At 36.5% G+C, this 23,658-nt stretch overlaps 1 protein-coding gene across 1 annotated transcript in view; it reads left to right on the top strand.

The window, feature by feature from the left end:
- LOC144651348 (C-Maf-inducing protein-like) overlaps positions 1-23,658 on the top strand; it is a 45,504-nt gene that overhangs the window by 16,381 nt on the left and 5,465 nt on the right. Inside the window, exons 2-19 of the mRNA XM_078511294.1 lie at positions 1,871-2,137; positions 12,235-12,363; positions 13,091-13,141; positions 14,141-14,212; positions 14,779-14,868; positions 15,082-15,126; positions 15,610-15,672; positions 16,084-16,164; positions 16,686-16,789; positions 17,607-17,711; positions 19,549-19,614; positions 19,872-19,937; positions 20,496-20,522; positions 20,811-20,859; positions 21,058-21,165; positions 21,636-21,752; positions 23,074-23,192; positions 23,579-23,600. Coding sequence (XP_078367420.1) covers positions 1,871-2,137; positions 12,235-12,363; positions 13,091-13,141; positions 14,141-14,212; positions 14,779-14,868; positions 15,082-15,126; positions 15,610-15,672; positions 16,084-16,164; positions 16,686-16,789; positions 17,607-17,711; positions 19,549-19,614; positions 19,872-19,937; positions 20,496-20,522; positions 20,811-20,859; positions 21,058-21,165; positions 21,636-21,752; positions 23,074-23,192; positions 23,579-23,600 — 1,581 coding nt within the window. The remainder of the gene's footprint in view (positions 1-1,870; positions 2,138-12,234; positions 12,364-13,090; positions 13,142-14,140; positions 14,213-14,778; positions 14,869-15,081; positions 15,127-15,609; positions 15,673-16,083; positions 16,165-16,685; positions 16,790-17,606; positions 17,712-19,548; positions 19,615-19,871; positions 19,938-20,495; positions 20,523-20,810; positions 20,860-21,057; positions 21,166-21,635; positions 21,753-23,073; positions 23,193-23,578; positions 23,601-23,658) is intronic.

Here is a 23,658-nt window from a genome sequence, read left to right as displayed (position 1 = left end):
AAATCCGCCGTGGGCGAGTTCAGTTGTGCATGCAAATCAGTCCGAAACAAGTGTATTTAATACACTCTCGATCTGTATCGCGTCGGGGAGTTGTTCGATAATCTTAGTAACTGTTACGTTTAGAAAGTAAAACTGAAATTCAGATTTATTCTCTGGTTTTCTTGACGAATTTCCATTTTTCCCGTTAACACTTTTTACCCTCTAGCAAAGACTCGATAATTTGCCGCCAAAACTAGTCGAAAAATTAATCGATGCGTTCAAAGTTTTGTCTTTAAAGACTGCTTTTAAGGAAAACCAATTCAGTTTAATTTTCTGACCGGCGATTGTTTGCGGAAGAAAAGTTTCTGCTAATATCACGCAAAACGAACTGGTTTTCTCGCTAAAAGGGGTCCGGTGTTCTTAAACCATATCGCAAAATTTTAGATTATTTATGCCCACAATTTAATACTAATATTTGTCCGATCGGATGTCTAAAACAGTTGCGTTTTTAGTTCGGCCGGGTGATCGTCCAGGTCGGCTGAGTACAGACGAGTGTCGTAATCGTAGGCCATATAGGGAACCTAATCTGAGTCCGTTTTAATAACAAGACATGCATGGTTTGTATAAAATCAATCAAGTCTGTAATAAAACCGTCCGAAAGTAACATTTAGTTCGATGTATTCCTTTTGAAAGGGGTGTATCGTGGTAGCTTCTAGCCTTTTACTGCCCATTGACTCTAATATAACGAAAAAGAAAAAAAGTATTGTACACAAATAATGTGCTTTATAAGAAAAAAATCCGAAAACTGCCATCTGTTCCCGAGGAGCTCATATGCAAATTACTACAAGATAAAGAAGCATCTTAATGAGAGTGGAAATTCGTGCAGCTGCTATAAGACCGGCTACTCTTTCTTCGCTGTCCTATTATTGTAAAAGTATTGGTTTGGATAAGCTCTTCTTTGAAAGAGCTATAGCTGACAAAACTGAGATTTAGTGCTTGTTTGTCGTTAGGCCGCTTTTTCTTTCACGATTTGTTATTTCGCACGTAAAAATAATTGGAACCGTCGCATTTAATAATACGGAAAGTGCACCTTGCGGTGGCTTGAAGTTTCCAACTTTTTTTTCAGTTCGTGTAAGTTGGGAATCAAACAAAGCGGCAAAGTGTTCTAAAATACATCTAGTGTCGTTGAAACTTCATCTCGATTCCTCTCCATACGAATAAGCATAAATTATCTGCCTTGACTTGGAAGATATTCCTTTAAAGGATCTTTTTTTTTCAGTGTGTTCCCACGAATCTTTTCCGTCCGGTGTCACGGATAATTTAAACTACGCAACAGAAAAAACTGTTTACGACCGATTTCGCTCTACGACAATAACAATTTAAACTCACTTTTATTGCTATCAAAAACCCCGCTCAGCTTGTCTGCCTAAATGGCATGACACAAGCTTTGTATTTTGATTGTCAAAGTTTTAAAATATTCAAATGAGTATATTTCCTTTTCGGCCAGCCTTTTCAGGGCGCCCATTCTTTCGTTTTAAATTCGGGCGATATTAAATTGGGATTTGCGTAAGCACATTGTTAGATGAAGTCCGCGGAAAACAGCAGCTAGTTTTTGCCATCCTTAATGCCTGGTTTAGCGAAAGTTTAATGCAAGGTGGTGCGAAAGTTCGGTTTAGATACTGCATGAATTAGGGAAGTCGTCTCGATATATGAAATTGCCACAAATTTCTTATTCGCCGTCAATCATTTTGTAGGCTGTGACGTCATTCGGGCTAAAAGACCAGTTCCTTCGAGCGGCTTGCAAATCGCGCAGATATGTTTACACTCAATACATGGACTAACAACAACTGTTCGTTTGGATAAAAAGTTTTGGTGTTTTCTTCTCTTCCAGTCTGTAGGCCTTCTGTCGGACGCCTTGGCAATTCATACGGCCATGGCTGTGGCGATAGCGAACGGAGGAACACAGCGCCCACAACGTCCACAAAGATGCAGTACAGGCGCTGGACCGAAATTCAAACTTATTCACGAAGGAGACATTCAAGTTTGTCGCTTAAACCATAGCCGAACTTTAATCAGCAAAGTGTTAAGTTCCAAGTTCCTAAGGAGATGGGAAGCACATCATGTTTATTTGGGAGATTTCCAGATGTATTCTGCCACGGTGAGTGAAGTAGCGGTAGAGTTTGTATTTTTTTTTGCGAATAAAATACTAATCACAAAAAGCCGCTTGTGCGAGCTTGTCTAATCAGGCGTCCGCCATTTTCTTATCTTAATATCGGCTCGAACGAACTGAAATCGTTACAAAGTGATGGCTATGTCGTGAAAACCAGCACAGAGCTAGAAAATTTAACAAGAATGCAAGATATTGAAATTTCGCTTGACCTATAAGGTTACAGAGCGACAAAGCATAAGCCATGAAATGAGCCGAAAAGGTTATTGCCCTCGTATAAGAAAGTGAAGGGTTTTCACTTAGCTTTAGTTTTACTGTGGAGGCCCGACAAAGAGCTCCTTTTTTCTTTTAAATTGTAAAAAAGCTTAAGAGTAAGGCAGTAGACTTCGCTTTTCGTGATATCTATTTTCCGTTCAGCTATCTGGCATTGCGGTCGTAGATTCGCCTGACGATATAAAAGTACTTCCTTTACGTTGGAACATTGCAAAATACAAGTAAAAACTGCATTTGTCGCTTTGCCGCGCGAAAATAAATTTTGCGACCTTTTTGAGGGTTTCTAAAACGATCGAGAGATCGATTTCGAATTAATTTCGGCAGGTATCTTGTTGTAGAGCACCGGTGTGGTCTCGCGGCAATATTATAATTGTGTGAAGCTACGTATATATACAAGTTGATCAAGTGGCGCGAAGTAGAAAGCTTTGTTCGTCCACGTTCGGTATAAAATTCGATATCTAAGGCCGTGAGAGTTATGTAAGCGCCCCATAATTTTAACCACCACTGTCGTCCTAAAATATACGGAAAGATTCATTACACCGTATGAACTCGGTCTGAAGTTTGTTTAGGTTAGTCCATTTCCTTTTAAATGGATTCAATATGCATTAAGTTATTTGGTACTGGTGCATTTTGATCGACCACACTCCAATATTAAACTAGAATATTTATCCTTTTCTTTCAAAGATATATTATATTAAAATGTCTTTAAACTGGACAATGTGGTTTCGTTCATGTTTAATAATGTCTGCAGGCAGCCATGTCGTATAATTCTAGTGTAATCCAAACAGTTTGCATATTTAATGTCCATGGAATGGTATCATTCATCATTCAGGCATTTTCAAAATAAAATGAAGCAAAATTTGCTGAAATGGTGTTTCAGTTTAATCCCCACATAAACTGACATGTCTGTTTTTGTATTTTTTAATCAACGGTTTATAACAAGAGACCACCTTCCCTGTTCACCCTCCCCTCCCCTCCCATTGATAAATGAACCAGTTTGTCAAAACCGAACAGCAAATTTTGGTTGGATCAGCGTAGGTAGTCAATCAAAGTGGCCTATCTCCTGTCATGTTCTGTTTGTTTTTTGGCCTTACTTACTTGCGATCAGGTGTTCTCTTGTCCTGCGTGGGATAAGTCTGATTGTGGAAAGTTGGGGGAAGCCATTTCTTTTCTACCAAGTTTTGCGCTCTGAAGGAAAGAGCATCATGTGATCACAGGTTATTTTCAATCAAGATTTGCTGACATTTTGTCCAGGGTAAAATGGAAGGTGCTTGTTACAATGTATATCAAACCTTCCTATCTGAAATTATTTATTTATGATGTATGTATTGTCTGGTATTTACTTGTTCACTGGTATGACTTTTTTGTTTGGGTTTTTTTTATTGGTGCAGATACATTCCATTCCATGAGCCAGGTCTGTAGTGTAATGAATTAATATGTGCTTTTTGTTTGCTTATTTTGATAAAATAAAGTGTAAGATTACTGTATAACTTACACTTTATTTTTCTTTGTAAGCAAATGTTCGGTAAAGCTAAAGCATGTAAGAATCAACAATGAAATCAAGTGACATTTCATAGTCATCGTGACACCATTTTCAAGGCTCAAAACCATCAGAATAAACTCTCACAAATTGTTCGCTGAAGAACTATTTCTGACAGTTGAAAATCATTATGGTAAAAATGGTGTAATGGCAACTCTGTAACATTGTTTAATTTTATTGTTGATTTTTACATGCTATCTTCACTGTTTAATTTATTTCAGGGTTTAAATATTTAAATACTATTGCTATTAAAAATAAGATGTGATCTACATTATTAACAGTGACCAATATTTCCATATTTCCTTGTTAGCACTAGAAAAATAACTAACTTCAAAAAAATGAAACAACTTTTTAAAGACATGTTCCGGCATGACTCATGCCCTCTTTAGTTTTAAACTAGTTATTTGACCAATATTTGTTTTCAAGGTTTCATTGTATTCATTTTAAGTTGATTATCAATTAATGTAGTTGTATTTCTTGGTTCCTCGATTGTTTTGGAATTACTGCTAAATGTAATTACTGCCAGTACTGATTAATGCCAGCATTATTGATTGATTCTTTTGAATTTGCTTTCATTCGAGTTGTTTTTATTAAATCAATAAGATTTCGCCCACTGAGCCAAGATACAGTATTCTTTGTAATATTCAGTGCTGGACATTATTATTGGATCTAAGGATTGGTGTGTTCAATTTCACATGTCTTATGTATTTAAAATGTAAATTGAATACTTGCATTTTATTACCATTTTTATGCTGCTTCTAGATACAATATTAAATGCATGATGTTGACTCACAAGAGATCACAGGCATACATTGTGATTTCTCTGATCTCCAGAGAGTGTTGAATTTCATTGCAGATAGTGTTAATTTTGTAGTGTTTCTTTGAGAACTTGCCTAAGAATTTAGTTATCACTAAAACTGATAAGTATAGGTTGCCGTATGGTGCTGATTGAAATGAAGAATTAATATTATATCACAGCATATGTTTTTTAGGATGTTGCAAACTCTGAAAAACAATAGTGATATCTATCCTTATTTCACCAGGAAACATGCAATTATTATTTTTTTATATAATGAGATCATTATATTGGGTGATCATCGAAAGTCTGTAACCTTCTTATTTTGTTGAAAAGTCCTTTCAAAGATCATCAGCAGAAATCTTCCTAAGTTTCAGTTTATCTTTGACATTCTTTAGACTAAAGTCTTTGGGAAATTTTCAGGTCAACTTTGATACTTGTAGCTTTGTATTGGTCCTTGGGTAGCTTTTGCACTTGAAATTTTATCAAAAATTAGCAAAAATGTCCTCTCTCTGCACCAATCAGAATTCAGTATTTTAGATGAATTAACTGCAGCTGTGAATTTTGAGAGCAGCTTCTTTAAGAATTAGCCCTTTATCAGAACTTGTAATACTGCCATTGTGATTGATACTACATACATCTAAGTGTGATATTGATGCATTATCAAGAGAATGCTCTTAAAACAGCATGATGGTAAAAGTGCATATTTCTACAGTTTATATATGAAACATACAGGACACAATTAAGACCTTTTATGAGACTTGCCAAATTATACATAACTGTAGAACTTAAGAGCACATCATTTTAGAGTACTGGTATGACGAACAACTGTATAAATTTTACACTCAAGTTACAAGTGTTCTCTCAAATGTTTGGCAAAAGAGAGCAAGTGTAACTTGTTGTTCAGGTTGTCTTATATAGTCTGATATCGGCATTGTGAAGATTGCTTTATGGTAGTTTTACTGTAATGTATGGATTAGGAGGTTTTTCCAAATACATACAATATGTATAGGCTGTACTCTTTTTGCCAGCTTTTGCCATTTGTACACAAATATAGATAATTACATCTTCCATTTCCTTAACAATGTTTTATACACGACGGATTTTTTTTAAGTTTGAATTTGTTTGGAGAACTATACAGTGGAACATGCAGTAATGAACCCCATTACAACAAAGATTCCAGTATAATGAAATTACGATATAATTATGCCCCTAAAATATGAAAATGTTTGGAAAAGGGGGCAGGACAAAGCTTCTTGGAAGGCTTAATAGGATTGGCTAAGAAAACAATAGTTAAACAACAGAACAATGACCCTAGCCTCGAAAGCAATAAGAGCTTCATGCCAACAGGAGCTAATATAATTATAGGTTTCAAAGAGCTTTGTGCCAAGAGTGGAAAGACCCCCGATATACAGTGAACTCCTGTTAATACAAACAAAAATAAGTTTGTTAGCCACTTGGCACTTCAGTATATCAGGATCCCACTGTACATGCATTTACACTGTACTATAAGTTTATAATCTAGACAATAAGTTCTAGTTGAAAATTTTTGGACTTATCGTAAGTTTATTACAAAGGTGTACATGTAGGAGTGTTATCGGCATATACCACTTAGTCACATGACTCACAGCGAATCAGTGGTTGATCATAGCCCCAGTCAGTTATATGTGATATTAAAAAAAAAAAAAAAAAAAAACAAAAAAAAAAAAAAATGGGCAAAGGGAAATGGAAGTTAGTCGAGTTAGCGGGGTTGTCGAGTTATCCGAGTTCGAGTTACCGGGGTTCTACTGTATCATAAAATATTTAACAATAATTCCATTAGCGCATTGGATATGAGGCGGTAGATAACCAATGAGGCGTGTAGCGCCAAGTTGCCTATAACTACGGTATCTCATATCCCACAAGCACGAGTGGAATAATTGTTTTATTAAAAACAACCAAAGAATTGCTTTATTTGAGCCCCTCCGTCTGTTCTCACTAAGGCGAACAGCTACCATATTTGTGGTGCATGGTATATGAGCTTTTTTGCGCGCGCTCATTGGACAAAACACATCAGGTGGTACAAAATTGGATGACCGTTATCAGCGAATATACCCTGTCCGATTTGATATCCATCGCCCGATAAACCAATTAACTTACATTTGTTTCAACCACAGTTACGCCAGGTCTATTACGTAGGTTTTTTTCCCTATAAGTTAACTGGCAATAAAGCGCGTTGTAGAAATTAATTTGAGGGTTATAAAATAAATAAACCCCTTTTCGGCTTGCTGGAATATTGGGTTGCCTAAGATTGTCCTCAAAATTTCACAGTTGCTCTGGAAGCTTCGCTTCTCGTCCAACTGTGAAATTTTTCGACAATCTTTCGCCTCCCTCATACTAGCTGCCTGAAGTATTCATTTACTAAATATACCATGGCCTGTAAACCAATCAAAACTCAGCAATTGCATTACATGTATACCATGGCTTAAGTGTTTAATATCATTAGAAAGAAGCCAAAGCCTTGTATTCCACAACGTGCTTTAAATGATAAAATGCTCCTTATTTGAGGTCTATCAATTATTATTAAAAACTAGCAAGGGTATATTGTGATTCCTGAGTTTTGATTTGTTAACAGGCAATGGTATATGAGCTCGTATACACTGAAATGCTAGTTAGTAGTACCACTACCGACTCTTGTGTTTACATTCTTGGCTCAATCAACAATAGTTTCTCAAGGCTATTGTTTTAAAGTGAGTTTTGTCTTTTATCAGACCAAATATTGCAGTATTTGTTTATTCATTAGTTTTTGGATGCACTTGGACAGTTTTATTAAGCTGCCACTGTAATTAAATTAAGTGCTGGTAGTCAATGTAGGTAAAAGAAGGCATCTTAATTAAAGAGGTGTGAACCAGGACATTTTTGAAATTACCAGTTTCAGGGAGTTATATTCATTTGGTGTTATGTAACAACAGGAAATTTCTGCAAAAAAATAGGACTAGTTTTCCCATTTGAAAGAGAAAAAAATATGATTTTGGTGTACCAATTTGGTTGCTTTTCAGGTTGTGGCATGACTTAGAAATGTTCTTTAACTTTCTCAAACCATTAATAATTCATCAAGTTAAAACAAAGTAAATCATAACTGTGAAGGAGGTTTTGGTACTTGGTCTTAATTATCTAGAATAGATTTTTATGATTTTTTTTCTCCATTAACTCTATAGTTTTTGTTTTGATTGAGAAGATATATCAAACACTTGAGACCGTGTTTCATCAAACACCTCGAATTTCGTCAAAAAAAACTCTGCTGCACGTCGTATTTTCAAATCTCTCTTCGGTGTTTGGATATTCCAGTGAAACACTGCCCCTCATGTTTGATACATTACATGTACATCAAATATAATTTGTACCATTTCTTGACATGTTTTCATGACTTTTTTTGTGATAATGTTTTTGCAACCAAACATTTCCATGTACTGGATAACAAAATACTGCACCATGAAATATCATAAAGCCCATATTATTGAAGATTTTTGTGTGTAAAAACCACCCACATAAGTTGAAAATGATTAAAGCTGTGTGTGTGGTCTTGGCCTTCTTCATGTTGTTTTCTTGTGTGGGATGAAATTATTTTTCATAGTTAAAATTGGTTGATTGTGGAGTTTCAGTCTCTAACTGGAAAAAAATACATAAAAATGCCCTGAATTTTTTTCTGCATGCTTCAGTTCCAGCATTATCTTTTCATTCTTTTTTCCCTTTTCTCAAACTGTCTCATTTCTATGCTACCTATACCCTCTTGAGTACCCCATGGCTTGACATTATGACGTACCAAGTACAGTGAAATATGCATTTTTTTGTGCTTTGACTTTTTGTCGGATTTTTTTTTTTGTGTTTTAAAAAAGCTCATGTTGTGCACATACAAGACAACTGAAAATATTTTTTATATTGGAAATCAATTATTAACAACTTAATTTTTTTAATTTTCGGACTCAAAGTTAGCTCCAAGTTTTAATTGCAACAACGAAAGGCTGTTGGAACAAACACAAGGTTTCATTAAAGCTCTAATTCTAATAAAACCACATGTGGTATGGTTTATACTGAAGGGAAGATGTTTTCAATTAATTAGTCAGTCGTAAATTCTGTTATCCAGACAGCAAATCCATCCTGTCTGCATATTAATCCATTGACAAAGGGGTGGGAAAACATTTAAATAAACATGTACCGGTAATCCTCTGTGTACATGTCAACTGTGGCATTCTCTGTATATACAGTTTACCTGCTGTTAAAATCATGTTTCAATGTACAAATTTATTTACTAGACAATTTTTGTTGGGTTATATTTTTTTACTGGCTTGTAAGCCCTTTATCTTGTATACGTAGATGTACATTGTTTGAAGTAACTACTGTATTTCTGACTTTAATTTTGCACTTAGTACATGTATATGTAAAATTATTATTGTGAGCAGTATTTTAAACAATTTTCTCTTTGGTTTCTCCTCCTGATCATATCATTGAGATAAGTGCATGTGAGTCCAGTTGAAGGCAGGATGATCATTCTTCATTCTCAAACTCATTAATAATTCATCAAGTTAAAACAAAGAAAATCATAACCGTGAAAGAGGTTTGGATACCTGGTCTTAATAAGTATAGATTTTTTATGATTTTATTTCTCGGTTTACTCCATAGTTTTTGTTTCAATTGAGAAGATATATCAAACACTCCAGACAGTGTTTTATTGGCTATCCAAACACCTCAAATTTCATGAAAAATACTCTGCTGCGGGTCATATTTTCAACTCTCTTCTCAGTGTTTGGATCTCCCGATGAAACACTGTTGCTTGTGTTTGATATATTACTACAACTGTTAATGGCATATATTGTCTGGCACTTAGTTTAATACAACTGTACATACATACTTGATAATAACACCAGCTCAGGACTCTTTCTCCACATGAAAATAAATTATCAATCCATAAATTCCTCATGCCTTATAACACCACCGTAAAAATTATTTGTTTGCAACCAGATTGGGGCAGACATCATTCCGAGGGTAATGGCACACAATTGAGGCATCCCCTGCAAAAATCACTTCGGGGGGCAGAGAACTTGTAAACCTGGCATAATTTGCAAAAAAGGATTTTGTTCAGCTTGTGAACACCCCACCAGACAAACAGGCAGGATAAGGTTGTGTTCTCCTAATGTCCGACGTAACAAATTTATATTTTAACAGTTGACTTGCGAATAGCTTTAGGTGCAAAACAAGAGTCAAAATAATTATTTAGCTTTCCCTCAGTCTCAAACTACACTTTCATGTAGTATGTTGCCTTTTCATACTCTCAGAGCTTTTTCCTAAGCATTCCAGGGCTTTGTCTGAAATCCACATAGGAGAGTAAATTCTTGTAATCTTCAAAGAACAAAACCTACTGCAATGTAGCTATTTTAGAGTTTTACTTTCATGCAACAGTTGGCTCAAAACTACACCTTAAAACCTCTGTTGGCCCACATATAATTACGGTATGCTAAAGAAGCTTCTACCTGTTGGTCGCTACATGTTACTTCTTACAGAAATTTAATTTTGAGAAAAAATAAACCTACATGTATGCTAGCTAATACCAGCCTTGTACTTTAAGCTACAGTGTGTAAATGTGTAGATATATGTGGTTTAGTGATCATGATTTTTTTATGTTAAAAGAAAAAATAATTAATGGTGAAAACAGACTCCTTTGAAATTACTTTTATTGAAATTTTCTTTTTCATTGTCCATAGGATCTTTCGGCAATCCACATCCACCAAAATTGAGCATGACTAATTTGCATTTTGATTTATCTGATTCATTCATCTACTAGAGGGTGGTTTGTTTGTGTCCAAAAAATGAAAATAAAATGTTTTGAAAATCTGCTTTGCTTTGTATTAATTATTTTGAATCAAGTATCAGTCCATGTTTGGGGTCTTGAAGCTGTAATAATTAAAAAAAAAAGTCATAAAAAGTTAGATTTTTTGTCTAATGAGATTTTTTGTACAAAAGGCAGCTGATGAATGACAGATGTGTTTTCAAATTGCATTTAAAATTTTTATTGTTTCAATCTATTTCCTCAGTATAATAAATCATGTTATCTACAAATTGTTATGTTAATATACAGTGTGCTCGGGTGCAATAACTTCACGATAACATAATATATTTTTTTATCCCATAAAAATCCCTAGAATTATTATCACCGAATCTTTAAGGTTTAAATTAAACAGGGTATAAACAAATGCCAAGTGAATGATAGTTTATTTTAATTATGTTGTTGAAAAAAACAAAATATGCAAATTGTTCTAGAAATTCTGGAGGTTCCCGAAATCTATGCCAGCAATTGATTATTCTTGATAACTCAGCAGGGTCTTTAAAAGCAAAGGTTGTAATATGTTTATGTTGTGGTTTAAATTTGGTTTTGGTTGAAATTTTGTAAACCAGTTTATTTTCAGTTTTATTTGTTTCAAAATTATGGTAATGTCTGTGAGAAAATAAAATCAAAATCAAACCCAAAACAAATTTAAACAATAACAATAAATATTCTCAGTCAGATTAAATTAAACATGAGAAGGAAAACAAGCTAAGTTCTTCATGTTGGCATGTTAAATTTTGCACCACACTATTTTGACTGAAAGTGAAATAAATTATGTCACAGAATCTGGCTTTGTTTAAAAATATTGATATTTCAGTAATGAAGCTGAAGCTATTGCATTTTCATTGTAGAATACGGTAGCAGTAAATAATAATATGTGGACTGTGAAATGTAACAAGGTTTGACTGTATTTCATTTTGCACTTGAAGATGAATCAGTTATTGACTCATCTTTTTATGTACACATGCAGCTTGTACCAAAAGTGAAATACTACAGTTAAACCATGTTAATATGGGCACCATAGGGACCATGCAAAGTGACTACATTCATAAGGTGTCTATATTAACAGCGCTGTAGCAAGCAAGAGCCAAGACGAGGCACTTGCCTCGTCCAGATTTTAACGTAAAATTAAAAAACTAAATACGTTTAGTTGGGAAAGTAACTCCCAGTATAGAACAATATTAATTTGCCGCAAGAAATAAGTTATGAAAAATGTTAAAAACGTGTTTCAGAGATTCTAGATTTTAAAATTTTCTTGGGTGACCGTGTACCCCAAGACCCCCCTTTGCTAACGACAAGTCAGTATGAAGTGCAGATTCCTAAGTAAAGCAGGACTGGACTGTCAGTGAACTCATTTGATATGGTTTGAAATGCTACAGATGCATATAAAAATAAATTGAACGAGAAGCATGCTACATATACAATGTGTGTGCAGCATGTAAAAGTTAATACCAACAAACTTTGTTCAGACCTGCAATTTTCCACAGTCAAGCTTTCCTGCAAAAAATTCACAAGACCTTCAATATCCCCTTATTCAATAAGGTGCTCTTGTGAGTTATCAGTTATTTCTATTCATGTGAAATATTATAAGGTTAATAGGTGATTTTTTTTTTCATTAGTGTGTAGGGTTTATGGAATGTCCGTTATCTTATCAAGAAATACTGGATGCATACACTGTGAACAGATGGGATACTGGCCAACACTTCTGTATTAGAGTAACAATTGCAGATGGATCAGTATTACTAAAGGTGAATCCTTCTTACAGTTGTTGTTATGTTCTTTTCTGGAGACTAACCATTTAAATAATTAAATTACATTGTGTCATCATTATTTAATTAACATTTATTTTGGGGTTTACAACATATTGAATTCCCTTTGGGCAAGCAGCTCTTGAATGTTGCTTGACTGGGGCTGCTGCACGCTTGTCTTAGTTTACTATTCAGTACATGATTTAGTTAGCAGATGACTTGCCTAGTGCTCTTGCCCGTCAGGCAAATGAGCATGTCCTGGGTGACCAGACTGCATTTTCAAGCCCTGAGCAATAGTGTATAACCTAATATTGCAGATTAAGTATTTATTTCTATTATTTCTTGCAATAGTGTTTAACCTAATATTGCAGATTAAGTATTATTTCTTGAGGCTAAAATATATGACATTGTGGCCCTTGGCACATTGAGGCTGGATGAATGATGGATTATTCTCTGAGTTAATTTTAACCGCTTGCTCAAAGATGTGGAACAGCAAAGAGTAGCACTTGAAAGTACTGCTTATTACGATCCACCTACACTCAGTAGAGTACATTCCAATAATACACAAGTCAAATATAAATAACATCTCACAATGTTTGAATGTACTGCAGGAAATTGGTTAATCAGGTGAGCTGTGGTAGTGGCTCTCAGTTTCAAGTATGCAAACGGGAAACAGTTCTTTGTTATTTGTACATCAAAAGCTGAATGTTTTTTTTTTCATTTTTAGGCGTCCAATGCATATTTGAGAGATCAATGGCTTCATTCATTAAAATGGAAGGTATGTTCTCTCTTGCTTATTTAGAGAAGAAAGTATGGATTTTTTTATGTAAAGAGCCATGACGGGAGGCGCGGTGACCTAATGGTTAGCGCGCTCGACTCCGAGTCGAACGGCTCGAGTTTGAGGCCTGGCCGGGGCACTGCGTTGTGTTCTTGGGCAAGACTCTTTACTCTCACAGTGCCTCTTTCCACCCAGGTGAATAAATGGGTACTGCAGAAATAATGCTGGTGGGGGGGGGGGTACCCTGCGATGGACTAGCATCCCATCTAGGGGGGAGTAGCAATACTCCTAGTCGCTAAATGCTACGGAAACCGGGATAAGCTCCGGCTGTATGAGCCTCATGGCTCGGACATAGACTTTACCTAAAGAGCCATGGCAAGTTTATTTATTTATTTATTGAGTTATTTGTTTGTTGGAGGCACGTTGGCCTAATGATTAGTGTGCCAGACTCTGGATTGATTGGTCTGGTGTTCTTGGGCAAGACACTTTACTCTCACAGTGTCTCTCTCAACCCAGGTGAATAAATGGGTACTGCGGAAATAATGCTGGTGGGGGGGGGGGGGAGGGGGTACCATATTTTCTCGATTAAACGCCCCTGGCGTTTATTTCAAACTTGGCCCGACAGGGCCGGCGTTTTTTTGATTCCAGGAGTTTTTTCAAGCCCTATGTTTCTAAGAAATGATTTTTATTCATTATTAATTTTTTGACAGCTATATAATTAGACATTATTTTTAAAGCATATTAAACCTTTAATAATTGTTTAAGGGGTTTATTTTCAAATACAGATTACGGTAATACGGTACCCTGCAATGGACTAGTATCCCATTCATGGGGGAGTAGAAATATTCCTAGCTGCTTAATGCTACAGAAACCAGGATAAGCTCTGGCAGTTTGGGCCGCATGACTCAAGGCTTCCTTTTTTGTTTGTTTATTTACATTGCAAGCAATAGTTCATGTATTTCAGGCTTAAACCAAGTGTTAATTTCCTGTTGTTTGCAGGTTAACCTGTTAAGATACAAAAGACTTATATCAAAATCCAGTGATCCTGAAGGCCTTACAAAGGAGCTCAGGGTATGCATTGAAATATTTTATAACAGCTGCCTAGCCTTAGCTGGATTAGTCAATCAGTTTGTTCCTTAATTCATCTCCTGCGAGGGAGACATCTGTGCTTCAATCTGCACTGAGAAACTTATGACGTAGCGCTTCACAGGTCTATAGTAAGTAACTGGTTTTAGTTCAGTCAAACAAAGTTTTTCATGTGAGCAACATCCAATAAAAGACCTGGATCTCTGTGTGGCTACAGCTGTACGTCAACAGTAAACAAATGTTTCAGGCCAGATGTCAGACAACTCTCTGGTTTGTTCAGTTTGTTAATCAACCAAGCAATCAAACAGTCAATCTTTATTTGACCAATAAATTATTGGTACAATGATGGAAACACACAATGTAGTTTTGACAGCACTCACCACCTGGGTTAGAACCATGTCCGAGAGAGGCCGTTGAAAGTAAAAGTCAAAATGAAAAGTCGAACCTAAAAGCGAAAAGTCAAAATCAAAAAAAGTCCTCCGTGAAGCTGCCTAGATATCTTTGTTTAATGTACAGGGTAATAAGTGGTTTGTGTTTTTTTTTTTTATCAGGAACTGGTTCTGTTCTCACTAACAACACCAATACAAGATGATGTTATATTTACTGTTCCTTTGGAGATGGTTTCAGATATCCTTGCACATGTAAGTGTACATACAATATTCATGTGTGCGTACTGTATATTGTCATTGTAACATTTGTTTTGATTTGATGTTTATGCTTGTTCAGTAGCACAAACGTTTAGTTTTTGTATTGTCAAAGCTCTTGAAAATGAGGGGAAATAATAGTCATAATTTTGAATCATTTAAAAGGAGTGCTATTTTATAAACTGTGGGAAATGTATTTTTCAATTGCAGCATTTTATCTCATTTTCTGACGAGGAACAAGAAAGCATTATAGTGGTGAGTATGATTTATATAGTCTAACGTCCCCTTAGTAGGGATCCCTCCATAGAGGGATATAGACGGCAAGCTCGAGGTTTCTATCGGCTGATAGTTAGTGAGGGGCGAAGGCCCGAGCCAACTATCAGCCGGTAGAAACTGAGAGCAAGCCGTCTAATTGTTTTAGCATAACCCAGTGGCTGATCTGCTGGAGTTGATTTTTCGAGGGATTTGTTGCAAAAAATTTAGCTAAAAGCTGAGCTTGTGCTCTTAGAGCTGTCTAACGATCGATAGAAGGCACCTGTGTAGCCAGTCAGATCGCACATTTTGCCAAATAGACGGCCGCTGGGTTATGCTTACTTAATAGTTAGACAGTTCACTTGATTTCAGAGACACTAGAATTCATGAATAGAATCTATACCTCTTTAATGGAGACAGTCATCCCAGTAGAGGGTTTATGTTTTTCTTCCTGTTTTATTCATGCCTATTTGTATCTTTTTTAAGACACTCGCACCTGTTCTGGAATATGTTCAGCCCTCACCTGAAGTGTGTGCTTTCTTCAGCAAGGTAAAGTCAACCACCATGCTATGTTGGCTCTTGTTAGATTCATGCTGTGTTGTGATTTGTTTTTAATATTTTATTATTTTAAGAAAAGATTATGATAAATTGCCTGCTGGGTGTAACAAATGACTCTAAACCTCTGTCGTGTAATTCTTTTATGTTATGTAGTGAATTTAACTGGCTTTACGTGCATAAAACAAAATAGAGAAAAATGTATGGATGACTTGGATCTGCAGTAAAAGTTGAACCACATTGAATTCCTTCTGCAGATGCGAGGTGTCTGTTAAGCTGGTTAAATTCTCGCCCATTAATACTATGTGAAATAATTTATGCTTCAGTGGAAATCTGCCTTAAGACTTGGATTTAAAATATGAGAAAGTCTCATGTCTCATTGTTTTGTTGCCTGTTTTACTTTAGCACTGCAAGGGCCAACTATATAATAATGAAGTATTAGATGTCTTCCTACCTGCCGTACACAGAATTCTTAAACACAACATGGTGAGTTGTTTGTTTTTTTGCACCTAAATTATATTACAACAGGGCTGCAAATAACAGTCGGTCATCAGACAATAGCCGACCAAAATTTGCTCATGTCCGACAAAATCCCAAGTGTGGTCGGACATGATGTCTGGACAATTTTTGATCGTAAATCATTTTATGGCAATGATGAATAAAAATCTGTCCGACCACAATTTTGCTTTGTCTAACCAAGATGGTGTCTAAGTAGGACATATGTCCTTTCAAGTGAAAAAAAATATTTGCAGCCTTGGTACAAGGTTCTTGCTTACTAAGCAGGAGTGCCATACAGAGAAATGGTTGGTTCAAGGACAGTACGTGTTGGGAATGACTGTAAACCTAATATTTTCCTGTGCAACCCTGTTTTATTTTGTGACCCTTGACTTGGTTTGACTAGAAACCTGTTACAAAACTAGTACATGAGATGTGCAAAATTTTTGACATAATGAGTAGCTTATAAAGTGGGTGAATGGTTACTGATTGAAAGCATTTGTCCTCTTCAGGATTTTGGAAAATATCCACACCTCAGAATGTTCGTTCAAGATTATATTTATACATTGTTCTGCAAAGACGAAGATGCAGATGTTGTCAGAGATTTTGTTGAGAGGTGAGTGATTCTTATTCCCTAGATATGCCCCTCCTCTTCAATAGTTGTACCCTTTTAATGTTTGCCACCTCAGAATAAGACCTCCACATCTTAGACCCCACTTTCATTAGCTTGTTCTTGTGCACAAGCGGGAAGAATAAGATATTAGAGTGAACTAGATGTTGACTGAAGTTGTCCACTGAAGACAAAAAGTTGTGTCGACAGAAGTTGTATAACGAAAGTAATTTTACATGCAACCCCTTCCCTGCTTAGTAAAGTCAAAAATACCTTCCATGAAGCTCAGATACACATGTGAAAAGAAATGAAATCTTTGTATAGTGTAATAAATAAATAAACATCAAATCACAATTTTGCAACTTCTAAAAAGTGCAATGTGGATCAAGAAGCTGAAATGTTTGCACTGGCTCCAAGGATCCTCTGATTAGATAAATGTGATTCAATTTTACCTAATTTGGTATTTTCCTTTCATCTGGTGTATGGTAATATAATAAATTATTATAAAACAAAGGAAAATTCCAATTGTACCAAGGGTAAAATTGAAACACAACATAGACCCCACCTTTCATGTACCCAGCACCACACCATAGATACCCTCAAGGAGTATCCCAGGGTTTAACATTAAACCCCAGGGATACTCCTTGGGGATATCTACATGTATGGTGAAGTGTTGTGTACCTCAAAGGTGGGGTCTATGTTATGTTTCAATTCAATTTTTTCAGACATATGTCTTGTAGCAAACTCAATCATTTCCTAATGACTTTCATTTGAAAATAAAATAAAATACTAAAAGTAAGCCATGTTGACTTGTCATTGCCAGTGTTCACAGTCCAGGTGCTGCCTGTCCACATCCTCGTGTCCTTCCAAATCTAGTTGCTGTTGTCCTTTCTGCTGTATACTCCACATTTGACCAAAGTGACAAGTTGTAAGTTTTACATTGTATATTTGTTTTTCTGCATGTTGCACTGTGCTTGTTTTGTGCTCAAAAATTAAATTCTGTCATGTTCAGTTATATCACTACTTTTGTAGCTATGCAGTAGTTTAATTATAGCATAAAGTGCAAAGAAGGTACAGAAAACTAAATTGGAAGTAAATGCTACTTAAGGTCGCGCAGGACCCTTGCAATCATTAGTATGTATTTATTTAAAGAGTATGCACGAACAAACGAAATATTCATGAGAACTCTTTTGTACAAGTAATTACTAGTTATTGTTTTCAGCTTTGTGCCACGTGCGCTGGAACATAGGAAATTATCATAAATAGATTCACAGCTTTGAATATATCACACGTTGTTGTAAACATTGACTCGGAAGGTCTTCGGAAGCCTCAAAACCTTCAATTTTGTGTCCAAGTTTTCTCCGCCGATATAGAATTTCAAGAGTTGATTCGCGAGGAACATAAACTTGGTGTACTCTATTGTGTTCTGGCTAGAGCGAATTTTTAAATTTCCTTCTCAAAATGAAGATAGCATGTTTCAAAGTTTAGATTTCACATTTTTACGCTCTTAGAAGCCATTAACTTGTAGCAGTTTTTGAAATCGAAAATTTCGTTCTAGTGGGAACACAAAAGAAGTTACGATTTATCACTAAGCTATATAATCATTTATTATATGGCTACAATAGTACGCGCGCTCTGATTGGCTGCTGAGCGGGCATTATTTTCTTGTAATGACCGGGCATTATGAAAAATTTTCTCGGCTCGGCGGTTTTTACATGGTTTTTTGAGTTGTGAGTAAAAGCTACTAGCGCAATTGCGAGAACGACAATAAATACCGACAAAATGTAACTATCTTTTCAACAACTGAAAGAAAAATATTAGCATACCGATACTTCTTTAGTATGAGCGACGAAGAGAGCCACAGAGAGCGAGAGCGAGTTTCACCTCGGTGTTTTTTAGATATTTCAGTTTAGAATAGCGCTAAAAGGCCATATAATAAATAACTTATTAACCTCGTCCGTTCGGTCATTACAGGGCAATCCCAGACCTCGGCCTTGATGTATTGACCTCGCTATCGCTCGGTCAATACATCAAGGCCTCGGTCTGAGATTCCCCTGTAATGACCTCACTCTCGGTTAATAAGTAGTATTTAATTTGGTGCGCTGTGCTAGCTGAAAACTTGGACACAAAATCGCATTATCTTCAGTTAAACTTTTAAGGGCTTGTAACATCACAGACAACGGTCATCTCTCAGTAAAAGGACAATCATGATGTAATTCCATCATCCCTGAGTATCCCTATTAAATTTTAGAGGAATCGATATTCAAAATGCAGCGAATTAAAGCTTAACAAGATAGCACTCCAACAAGAAATTTGACTAATGAATTTATTTATGAGCAAGGGTCCTGCGCGACCTTAACAGGGCTTGAAAAAAACCCCTTGGATTTTAGCTTGGCCTTTAGACAAGCAGCTGTCAAATTTTGCTTGACCTGTGCAGCTTGTCTTTGTTGGTCATCAGACAACTTGGCTAGGTCCTTGCCCATCGGGCACGATGAATGTAAAGTTACTTGCCTTGTAGGAAAATTTACTTGTCCTGGATGACCAGACAGCACTTTTTTGAGCCCTGAACTATTTATGCTTGGAGAAACCTTGCCCAGCCCTTGTGGTTACCTTCACTAATCACATCTGGTTATACAAAACTACCTTTTATTAAGCATACTTTTTGATAATGTAATATTGGTCTTGGTTCTCTGCTTCTCTTTTGTTTAATGCTTCAAGATGTAGGCTTTAGTCTGATTATTGTTTGTTTCTTCTGTCATTTCCAGGCTTGTCAAATATGAAGAAATCAACACAAAGTTCTTGCTCTGCTTCATGACAGTGATGGATACCATGTAAGAATAAAAACTAACTGAATACTTCCAGTTCCAAACTCAAAATATTAATTCGCCTTATTGTCAGCCATATGTTTGCTTGAGTGTTAGTTCCCAGAATTTTGTGGTACATTAAGAAAATAAACTTCAGTTACTTTAATTTTTTCTTTCTGGTCACCTATCTGCGTGACAATGTTGTTATTGTAATGGCAATGACAATTATATTTTACCAACTATACCTTAGCTTAAAACTTTTCTGGTGTGAAATTCAATTTCAGTGCTCAGTTTGAAGACTGGAGACCAAATCTGTCAACTTTACTGCAGCCAATTCCCTTCCCTAAAGAGTAAGTTGTGGAAAAGTAACGTTGGTGTCATTGGACTTGTGCAACATTATAAATCAGTTAGCATGTATTATTAATATGTAATGGTACATGCACAAAAGGCATGTTAGTTTATCTAACGTATTGAGACATACATGTATTTCACTTAAAAGTTCATCAAAATACTTCGCTTCGCGTCGTATTTTTAACTCTTCTCTGTGTTTAGAAAATAATGTGATGAAACACTTTCTTTCCCTCATGTTAATTTGATACAGGCTTTTAGCCAGGTGGGAGTCCAGGAGTCCTATGGACGGCCACTTTTCAGAGAAAATTAATATGAATAACTGTATACAGAGGCTTTTTTTAGAAGCTTTGGAAATCTTTAGATACCTTTGCACTCATAACTACACTGAGAAAAACACCTTGCATGCTCTTCAGGCCCTCGTATGGTGGCAAAGTCAGGCCTTAAAAAAATTTTGGACTCCCACATTTTAAATCCCAGCTAAAAGCCTGGTTTGATGTATTACTTCCAGTATTGCTTACAGCTTCTAGTACTTACTGGTTGAAATTCTTCTCTTGCAGAGCTCTCAAGAACGAGACGTTTGTTCTGTAAGTACTTTGTTATTTGATTACGTAATAGGCTGCAGTGCTCAGAGTTAATCTTTTTATGTTTTAAGCAAAGCCTATTATTTTGCTGAGTACGAGAATTTAAGGTAATTTGGTTTGCGTGCAGAGAGGTTATTGCAATTGTGAACATACAAGATGCCTTTGAGGAACGTTTAATGTTGTGTATGTAATTTACACGTTTTAGCGAGAGATTTAGAAAATCTTGAAAAGCCAGTAACATATATTTTCATCCTTCGCTATGTGATAATGAGTTATTGTTTTCACTGACAGGTACATCAGTGCAGTGATAAAAGCATTTGCTGAAGATCAGCGGTGTGAGGTAAACACTCTTTAATAACCAGTGACTGATTCTCAACTTCTTTCTTCTTTGTTGTAGCAAATTCAGCTAGACAGGTCACGAGAATGAACAATCTGAACATCTCAGGATAGACCTTCTGATTTAAAGCCAAATCAGCAAGGAAATTAATATTTTGATTGTGAAATCTTCACCTTTCTTTTTTTTTTTCTGGTGCTGTAGGTACACCAGTCCATACTTCCTGTCAGAAAAGGCAAAGATGGCTGGATTGACATCATCTGCCCTGGTGGAGTTTCCTGTTTTGACGAAGGACACTTCTTCTCTCATGTGGTAAGTTCTTTTTCTTCTAAAGTGCCCTCCCCCCCTTTTGTGGCCACTCTGTTTATGCAGCCATCTCGTTATTGGGGCATTCCTTGGAGATGATCTGGATTAGGATCAGTGATCCGAGATCCCTCAGGTCATGGTGCATAACAGGAACTGGTAAATACCCCCTGGGTAAGGATTCGCCAGTTCCTGTGATGTACCATGATCCGAGGGATCTCGGATCACTGATCCTGATCCGGAATGCACCCTTTGTGTCTAGTTTTCAGACTTACAGGTGCCGCTGTACAACAATTCTGTAAACTTGTAACCTTGGTGTGGTACGGTTACAGTTCAGCTTTCACTTTTCAGACCACAATAATGGGAACAAGAAAATCTATCACAATATAGCAACCAGACACATGTGTGCCTTCATTGACGAGACACTAGACTTACTCAAATAGACTTTGTGTTAACATGTGTCTGCTTTTCGTTTTCAGATGTCACGGTTGTTAAATTGTTGTGGAAGAAGAAAAAAAGTTCTTTTGGATCTCAAAGATTCCATGCTTGGTCCCTTCATGCTTCTTGCATTAAGGGGTGACAGCAGTTTTATTCAGGTCAGTGGAATTATTTGAAGTAAAACAATTCAACCCCCCATGATTGGAGACCACCCAATGGTATTCAAGTTTTCATTTACTCTTCATGTGACCATTCAAGTGAAAGTTGTTGAGCAGTATTTTCTTGTGGTACTGTTTATTGTGCTGTACATTGTGGTTCTAACTGTTTAGTCTGTGGATAAAACCCTAGTGTGTGACCATTCGAATCAAAGCTATTGAGCAGTACGTCTATGTGGCATTGTTTACTATATGATATAAAAGGTGGTTTTAACTTTTACTGTGAATGAAATTATAGTGTGTGACCATGCTAATGAATGCTATTGAGTAGTACTTCCCTGTGTGACTGTTAAGCTGCGTTCACATTTATCCCGAAACCTGTTTAGAATAAACATGTTTCAACGGAACATGTTTCACCTAAACATGCTTGTTATTGTATTGTTCACATTAGGTGTCAGCCGTTCAAACACGTTTTATGCCTGGTTTGTAATTTATGCGGCTTCACGGTTCTTGCATAAATCTTCACCGTAAAAATATAGCTCAAAATTACAATAAAGTTGCCATTAAAACTTTGTCTTTCTGTCTATTTTCAAGCCCTTCGATGAAGCAGGGCTATCAAGCGTTTAGCAAGAAGACAGTATTGTCCGAATTTGAGCTATCAGTCGGTAGCAGAAGATTTTTATTTTGTGAAGTTTATTTTTCAATTGCAATGCTGCGCGCTTGTAGCCGCCGTCGTAAACTTTCGTGGCGATATTTTGCCAAATATTCTGCTTTCCATCCGTCACCGATAATTCATATCGTATCGCTTTATTAGCCCATATTTTAAATAAACATTTGGTCTCATAGAAAGCCCAAATTTGAAGCTTTTGGGCACTCGCCTCCTCGCCGCATGTCCGCCATTTTGAACTTGTTTAGTCTGATCATGATTGAAACTGCCTCGTGAGGTAGTTTCAATCATGATCAGACTAATCATGTTTCAATCACAATTCGCGCAATGCACTGCCTGATGTGAACACTTTTCACAACGAAACATGTTTAATTCGTGATCAGACTAATCATGTTTCGGCCTAATGTGAACGCAGCTTAATACTTTACAAGGTGGTACTAACTTTTACTAACTTTTTATGAAACCCTACCGTGTGACTATGATGAACGGTGTTGAACAGTAAAGGGTAAAGGTAAACTTTATTTATGCAGGGTGGCCCATTCAGCACAGTGGCTGGTATCCAGAGGGGCCATGCTAAATACAATTTCTAACTTGCGTTGTTGTTGCTAAATACAATTTCTTACTTACATTGCTGGTTTGTTTATTTCTTTTTGCCAGACGCTGTCATTCATGTTAGAGGTTGAGGTCCTGCAAGACGAAAATGAGAAATTACAAATTATATCAACGTTAGAGAGCACGGAGGAAGGGAAAATGTGTTACGAGGCTCTCTGTCAAAAGTAAGTTGAAAAAGTGTTAATCGCTGTCATTCTTGTGATCAAAGTTTAACTTAAGGAAGAAAAGGTCAGCTTCGAGCCAAGGTGGCGCATACTGCCGGAGCTTATCCCGGTTTCCTTAGCATTAAGCAGCTAGGAGTATTTCTACTCCCCCCTGGATGGGATGCTAGTCCATCGCAGGGAACCCCCCAGCATTATTTCGCCGGTACCCATTTATACACCTGGGTGGAGAGAGGCACTATGAGAGTAAAGTGTCTTGGTTAAGAACACAACACAGTGACCCCGGCCAGGGCTCGAACCCGGAACGCTCGCTCCGGAGTCCGGCGCGCTAACCATTAGGCCACCGCGCCTCCCATAAAGTTTAACTTACTGTTCATTTTTTTTTTCAGGAAAGCCAAGTTTAGGCAAATGGTATGTAGCTTATCTCTTTGTTTAATTTTAATTCGCAGCTCCTTATCTACCGGTAGTT

The sequence above is a fragment of the Oculina patagonica genome, chromosome 4 (genome assembly GCF_052425735.1).
Source record: "Oculina patagonica isolate OP01 chromosome 4, crgOcupat, whole genome shotgun sequence".
Classification (NCBI taxonomy): domain Eukaryota; kingdom Metazoa; phylum Cnidaria; class Anthozoa; order Scleractinia; family Oculinidae; genus Oculina; species Oculina patagonica.
The sequence above is the reverse complement of the archived record's forward strand: the minus strand, read 5'-3'. Positions and strand labels throughout refer to the sequence as shown.